The sequence below is a fragment of the Macrobrachium nipponense genome, chromosome 29, assembly GCF_015104395.2.
Source record: "Macrobrachium nipponense isolate FS-2020 chromosome 29, ASM1510439v2, whole genome shotgun sequence".
In the NCBI taxonomy this organism is placed as follows: Eukaryota; Metazoa; Arthropoda; class Malacostraca; order Decapoda; family Palaemonidae; genus Macrobrachium; species Macrobrachium nipponense.
In genome coordinates, this window is record NC_061092.1 from 47,204,710 (window position 1) to 47,217,488 (window position 12,779).

At 44.6% G+C, this 12,779-nt stretch overlaps 1 protein-coding gene across 1 annotated transcript; it reads left to right on the top strand.

The window, feature by feature from the left end:
• Positions 1 to 224: 224 nt before the first annotated feature.
• LOC135206262 (uncharacterized) lies at positions 225 to 9,644 on the top strand (the record flags this gene model as incomplete). The annotated part of the gene is given in 1 exon segment (XM_064237673.1): positions 225 to 9,644. A coding segment is annotated over 1 exon segment (888 nt). The 3' UTR covers positions 1,126 to 9,644.
• Positions 9,645 to 12,779: the final 3,135 nt, after the last annotated feature.

Sequence of the window (12,779 nt, forward strand, 5' to 3'; positions counted from 1 at the left end):
CAAGATCTAGGAGGATGGTAAAAAGAATGTGGTTGATAATTTTTAATTACTATTAGTGCCTAAAAGTATTACGTGTTGAGTAAACTAGTGGCAGAATGTTAATTTTATATTGCTGTACATATTGTGCTTTGTTTCTTTAGGCACTTAAAAGTGGTATTGCAGTACAGACTTGACTTTAATTTTATGGTGAAAGAAGCAAAGAAAGTATATTATTTATTATTTGCAGGTACTATTGTAATGTTGGATAAGACTGTTGTTACCCTCTCAGCCCTAGGTGTGGCTTTAGTAACTACAGGTATTGCCACAGTGGCAGTGTTGAAGTGGCACCAGACATCAAGGAAACTCAGAAAATATGTAGAACAGTACACCAGGACAGAAGTTGTTCAACAGTATTTGGTTCATCACTATGCCAAGTTGGAAGACCTTCCCCACTTGAAAAACCTCATCCCAAGAACAGCAGAAAATTATCATGAAGAACTTGCAAAATTTGTGATTAATACCTGTGATGAGCATGGAGTAACCAAAGCCCGGATATTAGACGTAGGTTGTGGCCCTGGCGGCACTTCTTTCTACCTGTCGAGTATTTTCCAGGAGGTAATTGGAACAGATGTAAGTATGCCTATGATAATGGCAGGGCAGCAGATGAAACAGTTTGCAGAATTTGGGTCTCCATTTTCTAGTGAAGGAGGAAAGTTTATCCAACTTTATAGATTGTGTTTGCCTGTCTCAGCTGATAGGGAGAAAGTAGTGTTTTGGGATGAAGATGTATGTGCACTTTTATATACATGTGGGAAGTTTGAATGTGTCTTAGTCTCAAATACCCTCACAGACTTGCATGATCCCAAAGCATTTTTAGAAACTATTGGGCAGTATGTGAAAGTGGGAGGATTACTAATAATTTCAGATGTATACAATTGGTCAAGTGGGCCAGAAGTCTGTCTAGGTGGGGAAGGTGTGGTTGAAACTTTTTCATTGTTGAAAGAAATACTTAACTCTTCCTGGGATTTTCAAAAAGATGCTAATTTGTCTTATTTTTTACCTAAATGTGCACGACTGGCTGAAATAGGAAATGCTCATGTAACCGTTTGGAAAAGAAAAGACGAACTATTAGAAGAGGAGGTATGAGGCCATATTCTGCATAGAGGTGCATGGCAAAATCATTTATTACTAGCAGAAGTGTGTTACTAAAGCTCTTTAGTAGTTTCATGCAGGTAATTTGGAAAAGATAGATGCTTATATTATTATTATTTGGGAGGAATTGTTCTTTTTAAGGCAGCATTTTTAAACAAATTTCTGCTGCAACAGTATGCAGCTTGTACACTCTTCTCTTTTTTTCTTATCAGCAAGTATCATATATGATATAAATAGTTCCCAAAAAACATGGAAAGATTTAATTCTGTTGTTTATCTATTAAATTTTAATTTTTCTCTGTGCAAACAGCAGTCATCTACATAGAAAGTAAATTAAAAATGTATATACAGTATATATAAGATTAAGCAGAAGTCTTGGCAGGTCAAACTGCTATTGGTCAGTTGCAGTGCGAGATGTTTTTGTTTTTACACTTGCATTCTAAGATGTTGGGACATCCCTGGTTCTGTTGACAAGGGTGGGGCATTTCTGCTGTTGTGGCCTTCACTGGTGAGACTGGTGTTTTGGCTTGCTGGTGTTTGGCATCTTCTGATTTTCTGAATTTTTTTCTCTTGTTTACTGTCCCTCTAGGAGTGGCCATCTGGTCAGGTGGTGGTATGGCAGTGTGTTGTCCGACTCTCATTTTCCTGCTAAATACTAATCAATAGTAAGAATGTACGCCCATACCACCAACTGAATTAACAGCAAACAATGGGAAAACGAACATAGAAAATCGGCCAACATCTAACACACAAAAGAGGGAGTGAGAGAGAGTAAGAAATGCAAGTAACCAACCAGTGCCAATGAGAGGGAGAAATAAGACATAACCTCCACACTTGAACATGCAATTATCAGCAGTAGAAACCCCTTAACCAACTCAATTAGCACAGCCAAGGGAGTCCAAGCATTTTGAGAGGCAAGCTTTACCAGAAAAACTTCTTACTGTAGTGGATCAGCAATGATTCAACCTGCCCAGACTTGTATTAACTTTAAACTAACTCCCTTGCTATAAATACCTGTACACCTTAATATTTTATTCATTATCTGTAGATGAGCCCCTATATACATACACTGAAACAGGAATATGAGAGCACTATATCTGTCCATGTCCTTTGGTTATTTATTATATCTGTATCATCTACCTGCTGATGAAAAGGATGACATAAAAAAAAACTAAAGTTGAATGCAGTTATCATTATTGTTAATGTTTAAACATGATAGAGAAGACTAAAGTTGAATGTTATTGAAGCAGCAATTATTGTTACGTATTAATGTTTATATTGTTCATACGCGAACAAACCCTCGGTCTTAACAATAGAATAATTTCTAGCGCCTAGCTGGATCCAGTTAAAAAGCAGATAAAAGCAAGGAATCTTGTGATATCTGGCAACGCATGCATAGATCGGGTGAAGAGTGGTCAAGGACCGCTCATCTATGCCAGTCTTTTCTTTAACCGCCTGGGTGAGAGTTGTGTTTACCTCTCTTGGCCTTTTCCTGGTTCATTGCCCGTTTTGTTTCTCTTAGTGTGTGTGTGTGTGTGTTTTTTTTTTTTTACCTGGTATTACGGCTGCTTCTGCTTCTTCTCTGCATCGGTGTATGTGCCCCGGAATTCCTGGGTTTCTGTGTTCTCGTTTTTTGGCTTCGGCAGAGACAGACCCTCACATCACATGCAGTAGGTGTCGTTCGAATTTTTGTACTAGTATTACGAATCCTTGTACGGAATGCCGGTCATGGCCTAAGGAGCAGTGTAGGAAGTTTTATGGTAAGAGGGAACATCAGAGTGTCTCCACTCTTCCTACTTGGGAGGTTTTTGCTCCTATTCCCGATGTTTCGTCTTCCACAGTAGTCAACCCCCATAGTAGCGTTGTCCCTGCATCTCCTTCCTTTTCTTCCATTGATTCGTCGATAGAAGTATCGGGAGGTCGCCAGGGTAATTTTTGTAATGTAGCCCCCTCTTCCTCGGGAGCTTTTTCGGTTCCCAAGAAGGGTGAGGTTTTTTCATCATTCTCTTCTCTTCCAGTGTCAGAGGCGTCCAAAATGGCCGTGATTTGGAAGACGCTTGGGCTAGGGGGTACCCTGTCCTTGGAGGGGTTGCTAGCGCATTTTGTGGAGGCTTGCACCCCCCTTCCCGGTCTGGCCAGGCTATCCCCCCCCTCCTCCTGGCCTCGTCTTCGCGGATGGCAGCAGTCGGCCATCTTGTATTGCTCCGCCAGTGTCTGCCGCCGCTTTTAGTCAGTGACGTCACGGGGTCCATCTTTGTGTATTCCTCCGCCAGTGGCGTCTCTTTCCCCCTTGCACTGAGGGGAAGCCGTGATGTCACCACCGCTTGTGACGTCACTCTCATCAATGACATATCTCCCAGTTGTCTCCTCATCACTGCTGTCTTCGGAGCCTTCTCTGGCACATCAGTCTGTGGTCAAATGCCAGGCAGTGCTTCAGAGGCTGGACTCTGCATTGGATGTGATGTTGGCTACCTTTTCGGTTGGGAGGACTGGTAGGAAACGCGTTGCTTCGTCCCCGCCTTTCGAGAAGAGTGGGCATAAGGAACTAGTGCTGTCTTCCTCTCCCTCTTCCCCCTCTACGCCTCGTCGGCGTATCAAGCATTGGAAGGCTAAGGACTTTGCCCTTCCTTCGCTGTTGAGGGAGGAACAACGCGGACGTGTTCCTGAGAGTGCTGCGGTTTCGGGCAGTGTTAGTGGCGTGTGTTCTGCAGGGGTTGCTTCGCTCTCGGCCTCGTATCTCGAACGTGCAACCTCCCCCCCTCCGTCCTTGCACATCGCGAGCGTGTTGCAACCTCCCCTGCCTGTGCACGTGATTTAGTGCTCCTTCTTCTCCAAGGCCTATTCGTCGCCGTAAAGATCTGAAGGCGCCTGTCAAGAGGTCGAAGGTAGTGAGCACAGAGTTGGTGCAGCTGGAGTGTTTGCCTGCCTCTCTCACTGGTGCTTCCAAGAATTCAACTATATGGGATTCTCCGTCAATCTCGAGTGTTCGAGTTTCCTCCCCCATCTCTCGTACGCCCGTGGCCATTCATGGACATCTGGAGTCACCTGTTGAGGTAAGTGATGTGCCTAGTGTTACAGTGGGTCCATCTCGGAGGCCGATGCTTGGACCTAGCCCAGACAGGTTAGTAGGGGTTTCGAACTGTTTGGCTGCTAACCCTTCCGTTAATTTTGGTGAAGAAAGCGCATTAGAAGAGCCTACACATCCTTCTCGTCGTCGGTCTTCGGTGCCAGAGCAGGCGGAGGGAGACGCGCAGGAGTTTCTGTCTTCCTTTTTGGAAGGTGCTGATCTCATTCGTGGGTTCAACAATTTGGAAAGTAGGACTCAGGCTCGGTCGTCTTACACTCCTTCTTGCTTGGAAGCCTTGGTGGGAGCTACTCAAGACCCCAATCATCTCTTCAGTTGCCTTTGTTGGGGCACGTTCAGTCGGTCTTGCAGAAGGTTAACGCCTCTGTTTCTGACCTGGATGGTTCACTTCACTCTAGGGGCTCTACCAAACTACTACCCCCGCCTCTCACAAGGCATAGGAAGTACTATGCTACGAGCTCTGCATTTTTGTTATCACGCCACCTTAACCTAGGCGTCATTTGCCTGAAGCCGGGTTTGACTTTGGAACAGGTGAGGTCAGTGGCTCCGTCCTTGTCTCCGCAAGATGCCTTAGCTTTGGAATCTACGGCAGCCTCCGTATTGCAGACGGTTTCTTGGCTGGACCTCTGGTTTGTGGTGATTGCCAAGATAGCTTCTGATAGGTCCCCTGAAGGGTTGGTGAGTGCCGCCTCGCTTGCCAGTCTATTGCAGTCGCGGGGCAAGGCGTTTTCATATTTGGCTCACCTCAGTGCCAATTTATGGGCTAATCTTCCTCTGATTAGGAGGGACGCGGCTTTGTCTAGGATGGAGAGATCGCTCGACACCGAGTCTTTGCTGGTCTTGAGGAACGGTGATCTGTTGGAGTCACAATTTTTGTTTCCACAGACAGAACTTGAAAATGCGATAGACCGACTGGTGCACCAAGCCTTGTCTAAGTCAGAGTCTCGCACTTGGAAACTTCCGGCTCCTCCTCCCCCGGTCCAGCAGCAGTCGAGTAGATCGTCGCCTGGTAGACCGTCGAGGACCTTGAGTTTGGCAGGGCCTTCCCATTCGACACAGCTTAAGTCTCAAGATCAACGCCCCTTTCGCTCATGTTCCTTTAAACTAAGAAGGGGCCCCAGGGGCAGAGGTCAAGGGGGCCGTCGGTAGGTTAGGCACCTCTCCCTCTCCTGCGCCATGGGTGGGGTGCCTGGCTGGCCATTGGGCCAAGTGGCAGAGTTACGGGGTGGAGAAGTGGGTGGTAGATGTCCTTCGGGTGGGATACCTGTTGCCATTCGACTTCTCTCCCCCTCTGTCGGACAAGCCACAGCTCAGGAAGACGTATCCTCCAGATTCTCTGAAGTTCTTGGCTCTTCGGGAGGTAGTGCAGAAAATGCTGGACAAGGATGCGATAGAGGAAGTAGTGCGTCCATCCCTGGGGTTTTACAGTCACATCTTCTTGGTGCCCAAGATGTTGCATCGGGAAGATGGAGGCCTGTGATCGACTTATCCACCTTGAATCGCTTCATCAGGAAGACACGGTTCAAGATGGAGACCCTGCGCTTGGTGTTGTCAGCCGTGAGGGAAGGCGACTTCATGCTGTCGATAGACTTGAGGGACGCATACTTCCAAATCCCTGTCCATCCCACGTCCAGGAAGTTCCTTCGCTTCTCTCTGGCGGACAAGATCTTCGAGTTCAAAGTCTTGTGCTTCGGTCTGACGACAGCCCCTCAAGTGTTCACAAGGGTCTTCTCTCTCGTGTCAAGTTGGGCCCATGCTCAGGGGATCCGTTTGCTGAGGTACCTCGACGATTGGTTAGTCTTGGCAGTTTCCAGGGAGAAGCTGCTGCAAGACAGGGATCGTCTTCTTCGGTTCTGCCTGGACCTGGGCATATTAGTCAACCAGGAAGAGTCGAACCTCATACCCACTCGAAGGATTCTCTACGGGCATGGTCATCAATATGACAGTGGCAAGAATTTTCCCGTCGGGTCAGAGATTGGAGAAGTTGCGGGCTGTAGAGCGCAACTTTCTGTCAAAGTCACATCAGTCAGCTCATCAGTGGCAGGTTCTTCTTGGAGTGTTATCTTCCTTGGAGAAGCTGGTCCCTCATGAGCGTCTTCATCTTCGGTCTCTGCAATGGAGACTGGGAGAATTCTGGTCTCCGGCGGGGGACTCTCCCTTGTTTATGGTTCCTCTGTCTTTGGAAGTGAGAGAAGACCTTCGTTGGTGGTTGGACGACCAGAATCATTCGAAGGCTGTCCCTCTGCGTTCTCTTCATTGGACTTCCTCCTATTCTCGGACACCTCCCTTGCAGGTTGGGGTGCGCACTTAGGTGGCCTCATCGCTTCAGGCGTTTGGGATTTGGAGGACAAGCAGCAACATATCAACTTCTTGGAGTTGAAGGCAGCTTTCCTGGGTCTGAAGGAGTTTCGGGGGAAGGTAAAGGGTCACTCTGTTGTTCTCATGTCGGACAACACCACGGTGGTAGCCTATGTGAACAAACAGGGAGGCCTGGTTTCTCAGCAACTTCACGCCTTGACCGTCGAGCTTCACCAGTGGGCAATCAGCAATTCGGTAGAGCTCTCAGCCAGGTATATCCCAGGGGAACGGAACGTGGTCGCAGACAAACTCAGTCGCTGGGATCAGATCCTAGGCACTGTGGAATAATTTTACTATGCAATTGCTGTACGATTAATTTCCATGTATTTTAATAAAATCACTTATTGTGAACGCATCCGCATGTGCCGCCCTGTATCATGAACCCTGCACATGCGCATGACTATTCTTCTTGCTTCTCTTGGCGCGAGCTGCACGCCCTGCAGAGCCTCTGTATATATTTACCTTTTGCTGATTGGAATAAACCAATCTACGACTCGGGATATTATTTCTCCCATCCTGCAATCTTTCGTCTTCTAATGCAAGACATAACCACCTATCACCATGGCGCAGTGACGACCTATCACCAGGCACAGAGTGGTCCGTTCATCAAGTGGTGGCAGACAAGCTTTCCCGGATTTGGGGGAGACCCATGCTGGACCTTTTCGCGACATGCTACAACAGGAAGCTGGAGGTGTTCTGTTCAGTGGTTCCAGATCCCTTAGCATAGGCATTGGCAGAAGACGCATTCCAACATCCCTGGGACAACCTGGAGGTGTGTGCCTTCCCTCCGTTTTCTTTGATCCGTCAGGTTCTGAACAGGCTGTTGGGTTCACAGGGTCTCAGAATGACTTTGGTACCCCCTCTGTGGCCTCAGGCGAAATGGTTTCCAGATCTGCTGTCGTTGTCAGAGATTCCGAACCGTGAAGAGACAGGGATTCCGATTCAAAATCCCTGTCTCTTCACGGTTGGAGGCTATCAAGTATCTCCTCCGAGCGAGAGGCTTTCCTCAGAGAACAGCTGGGCACATGTCCAGCAGTCTTAGGAAGTCAACCTCCGCAGTTTACCAAGGCAAATGGGCGCTCTACTGTGATTGGTGTTGTGAACGGGGTTTTTCTCCACTCGTGACCTCTATTCAGCGAATAGCAGACTTTTTAACTTTCCACAGAGACGAGAAACGTTTGTCCGTTTCAGTTATTAGAGGCTACAGGGCGGCACTGAGTTTGGTGTTATGCCTTAAGGGTATTGACATCTCCTCTTCCTGGGAACTTTCCATGCTAGTTAAGGGGTTTGAGCAGTCAGAGTTCTCCTAGAGAGCTCAAGCCCCCAACGTGGGATGTTTCCTTGGTGCTTAAGAGCTTAACTAAGAGTCCATATGAGCCCTTGCGTCGCTCATCTGACGGGAACCTGATGCTCAAGACAGTTTTCCTTTTGGCTTTGGCATCTTCCAAGAGGGTAGGAGAGCTCCACGGTCTGAGTTATGAGGTGAAGCACACCAGGGGTTGGAAGTCAGTGTCCTTCGAATTTGTCCCGGAATTCGTGGCCAAGACCCAAAATCCCCTGGTGCATGATGACAGGTTCGCTTCGTTTTCCATTCCATCACCGACTGACTTTGTGGGCGGTGATGCTCAAGAGCTTTTGTTGGGCCCTGTCTGGGCCCTGCATTGCTATCTTAAAAGGACTCGGCACCTTAGACCAGGCTGCCGCAGACTTTTTGTTAGTACAGGCCGTACAAGAAAGAGGTGTCTAAGAATACTATCTCTGTTTGGATACGGGAAGCCATCAGACAGGCATACTTGACTCTTGATGATTCCACCACCACATCTGTGCAGGCTAGAGCACATGACGTTAGAGGTATTAGTCCCTCTCTGGATTTCAAAAAGAACTTGGCTGTACATAGTGCTGAGCACTGGTACTTGGTTATGCCAGTCCATGTTCACCTCCCTCTATCTTAAGGATGTTGCCCACAGATCTATGGACACGTTTTCCCTGGGTCCTGTGGTGGCTGCCCAACAGGAACTCATAGTTGCCCTTAACGGGGCACCTTTGTATCTTACCTAAGATGATTGTGTGGATGAGAGAATGAGTGAGTTGGCTGGCCTCCTTCTTTCTCTTGTACCTTTCCTTCTTCCTTCGGGGGGTTTAAGGAATAGACACATCATTTCCTGGACTGGTCTGATACAGGTGAGTGAGGTAGTCATACTGTAGTGTGGCCGTGCAATATACAATATCTTACCCATTATTTGGTAGCATAGGCTCCACTCCTTGGCAAGGAGGAGTCGGGAGTAATACAAACCTTAGTGTCTTGGTTTGTTATTGGACAGTCAAAGTTTCTCTTTGGCTCCCTATACAATGGTTATCCCATATATCATTGTACGTCACTCAGATTCTGAGTGGTTAGATATTAGTTTATCTAGCTTCTCAATGGGCTTCAGTCCCTCTCCAAGAACTATTTTTTTTGAGAACTGGACTGGCGGGTAGGCCCCCAGCCGGTCTAGGATGCCTTATACCTCCCTCCAAGTATGAGTTTATCCTATTGTTAAGACCGAGGGTTTGTTCGCGTATGAACAAATGACAAATTTTCTAAGACAATTTGTATTTTTATAGCTAAAAACTTGAGGTCTTAATTTTATACTGCCCACCTCTAGCCGCCCCTCTATTTGTTAAGTCATCCTGAGTTGGGAAAGACTGGCGTAGATGAGCGATCCTTGACCACTCTTCACCCGATCTATGCATGTGTTGCCAGATATCACAAGATTCCTTGCTTTCATCTGCTTTTTAACCGGATCTAGCTAGGCGCTAGATATTATCCTATTGTTAAGACCTCAGGTTTGTAGCTATGAAAAATACATTTTGTCTTAGAAAATTTGTCATATTAACTGAAGCAATTATATTATGGCATGCAGATTTAGACTTTCTCAGCATGATGTATTATGTCTTTCAGATAATACAAGAAGCCAAATGTATCATGCATTGCAGATAATGCATAAAGTTATAATTATAGTTTATAAGTTTGTCTATATGATATCAATTTTATGAATAAATAGGTTGACTGACACCTGACATTGTTGTTGCATGCTGTATCTTTCACCATCTATGTTTGGAGATGATGTTAGGACCTTGTGAAGAGGACATTTAGTGCACACATATTTTTGAGTATTGAACATTTAATTTTTAAAGATTAACTAGAGGTAGTCAAGATTAAGATAAGAGGTAGAAGCAGCCTGGAAGTGTGAAATGTTACACAATGCAAAAGTCATAGCTATGGCTTGGCTCGTCACTAGGTGGAGATGAAAAAAGATGGTATGATACCAGATTATTACAGTATTATTATTCAGAAGCTAAAAATTATTCCTATGGAACAAGCCTACATGAGCTATTGACTTGAAATTCAAGTTCCAAAGAATATGGTGTTCATTTTAGAGAAGTAACAGATGTTAATGGGAAATACAGAAAGATAATTTACTAGAAAAACATAGATAAAGAAATAAAAATGTAAGTAAAATATTAAAATACAAGTGGAATTGTATTTGGGTAGTAATGCATTGCATCTCCACTTGAACTTCTGAAGTTCCAGTTGCACAACATCCTTGGGAGGCTGTTCCACAGTCCAATGGTTGATGGCAAGGAACATTTATTGGATATTGGTGCTGCTGTTCATTGATTCTGGTTGCTCTCAATAAGAAAAGAGGATCAAGGTTCAATTGTGATTGTGAAAGGTCTCTTAAAATACAACTTAATTATAACTGACAAATAAGAGACCATCTGTTGATGGTCCAAGTCATTACTGCTAATAGTAGGAACCAAAACCTACCACCACGAACCACTATCCAAAAGATAAAACTCTGGCAAAAGTAGACATCCATACCTAAGAACAGTATTCTAGTAAAGGAAGGACAAATGATCTAAACAGGTTGCACTGATTTTATCACTTGTTATAAATATGTGAGGCCTCACAAACGATACCTAACTTTTGTGCGGCATTTGCTGATACTTTCATAGGATGTTTCTCAAAAGCAAGATGTGAGTCAAAAGTTACACCTGGAATAGATAAAGCTTCAGACTCATTCAGCAAAGTCTCATCAATGTGAAGGGGAGTCATGTCCCGATTTAGGCTAAGGGCAGATTCCTTTCTCCTAAGTGGATGCTTTACTACACCCACAAGTGTTGCATCATCAGCATACTGAACAATTTTGTTTTCCTGGCCAACAACACTCACTTCTATACACTAAAAATAACAGTTGACCAAGAACACTACAGTACACTGTGGAACTTCAGACACAATAGGTCTTAGTCTACTAAAGTTCCCATCAACAGAAACTCGCTGCTGCCTACCTGTAAGGAAATCTTGAAGTAATCCTAAAACATATCCACCCATTCCAAGATTCTGAAGTTTATAAATAAGTGCCTCATCATTTACTAAATCGAAAGCAGCAATAAATCTATTTGAATTACTCTGCACTGAAAACCTTGTCAAGGTTCTCTTGCAAGTGGCATGTCAAGTTTAAAAGAGCATTGCATTGCCACTTTGGAACAGACACTATATTACTAAGCTTGCACTAATCCACAAAGATACTACAATGGCATAAAAATCTATAGAATCTACTAATCTTGGGTGACATCTAACTTGGACATTTAAAAAAAAAAACAAAGGGAAGAAACCATTCAGGATCTTCTCCACTCCAGCTATTAAGATTATCCAGAATTTTCTTAACATCCCTAGAAGAAAATGCAAATTTTGTGAGAAGTTCAGAATGAGTATCAGGGAGAGGGACATCCTCAGCTTATTACTTTGCTTCAAAACCTTGTTGAAGCAGTTCAGCCTTTTCCCTAGGGCTATTTGGTAAGTTCTATTTGCACCATGGCTCAACAAAAATGGTGTAAATTTAAATTTTGAATGACTTCATCTCCATGTTTTGAATTTGGTATGGTTGTCATGGAAAGCTTGTCTGCATGCATCATCAAACGACGGTTGGTCATTTGTCCTGAGATTGATGACCTTTATTTTGACATACCTTATTAAAATTGCCATCAGCATTTCATTTAAATTCTCCTTGGGATCAGGATCTATTATAGCATCTGAGACATCAAGTGCCTGACAAACTGTGAAAGCCAGGAATGGCTCTTCAGGTGCCAAGGTCAATGCCGCTGTCCCTCGGGACAATGCATCTGGAGGAGCTAGGAGAAAGTTCTGTGTTTAGTCCTTTTCATGAGCTTCGATCATGGAGAAGGAAGATGCGTAGCAAGATGTGGCAAGTTCTCGCCAACTTTTGGCACATTCAACTATGCTCAACTCTGGCTCGTGTTTGGATGAACGAACCAGTTGTAGGAAGAGAATGCTCTGTTTGGTGAGTGAGAACCTCTGCTCTCCCTTCAGGAAGTGTTTTTGCTAAACAAAACACTTTCCTAGCCTTTGCATTGCTATCATCACTGCAAGTTCCAAGAAGAGCAGGCAAGAAGAGTCAATCCTCTATTTTTTTTCCCTCTACTTCCTGGCTTACACTGGGATGAGCGAGGGAATAAGAGGAACTTTACGGAGTCTACTCCCCAGAGTTCAAATACCAGAGACTATGTTCCTGGCTCGATCTTAAGATCCCATTGAATGTACGTTTGATCTGTTTAGGATGGATATTACTGAGAAGTTTGAACTCCACCTCTCCAGTGTTCCCATTTTGGGAGCAACCAGTTCGACATGAACTATTCTCTGTTTTTTTCCATCTGTCCATCCGCCTGTGGTGTTTTTGTATGGTAACACTGCGTCCCGGGCTTTAGATAGTTACTGTCAGCTTACATTCAACGTTTATGATAATATCCTATTTCGAATATAAACGGTGTAATTTGCATACAGAAATTATTAAAACACTTTTCAGTTGCAAATGTACACCCAGATATCCTTTTATTTACCTAAAACTTATAAATAGCGTAACTATCTAAAGCCCGGGACGCAGTGTTACCATACAAAAACACCACAGGCGGATAGACAGATGAAAAAAAAACAAAGTGTAGTAGTCTTCGGTGTCCTGTTATTGCTGTAGAAGCCTGCCTTCAGGACAGCTTCACCTTTGCTCTCTTCAATAAAGAATGAAGGTCTGAATTCAGTCCTTATTTCTTTTTCTCTTTCGAAGTGAAGAAGAATTAGGCTGGTGCTCAATTAATAGGAGCCTATGAATATACTTGAATGATATTCTCCTTGTGACATGCGGCTGTTA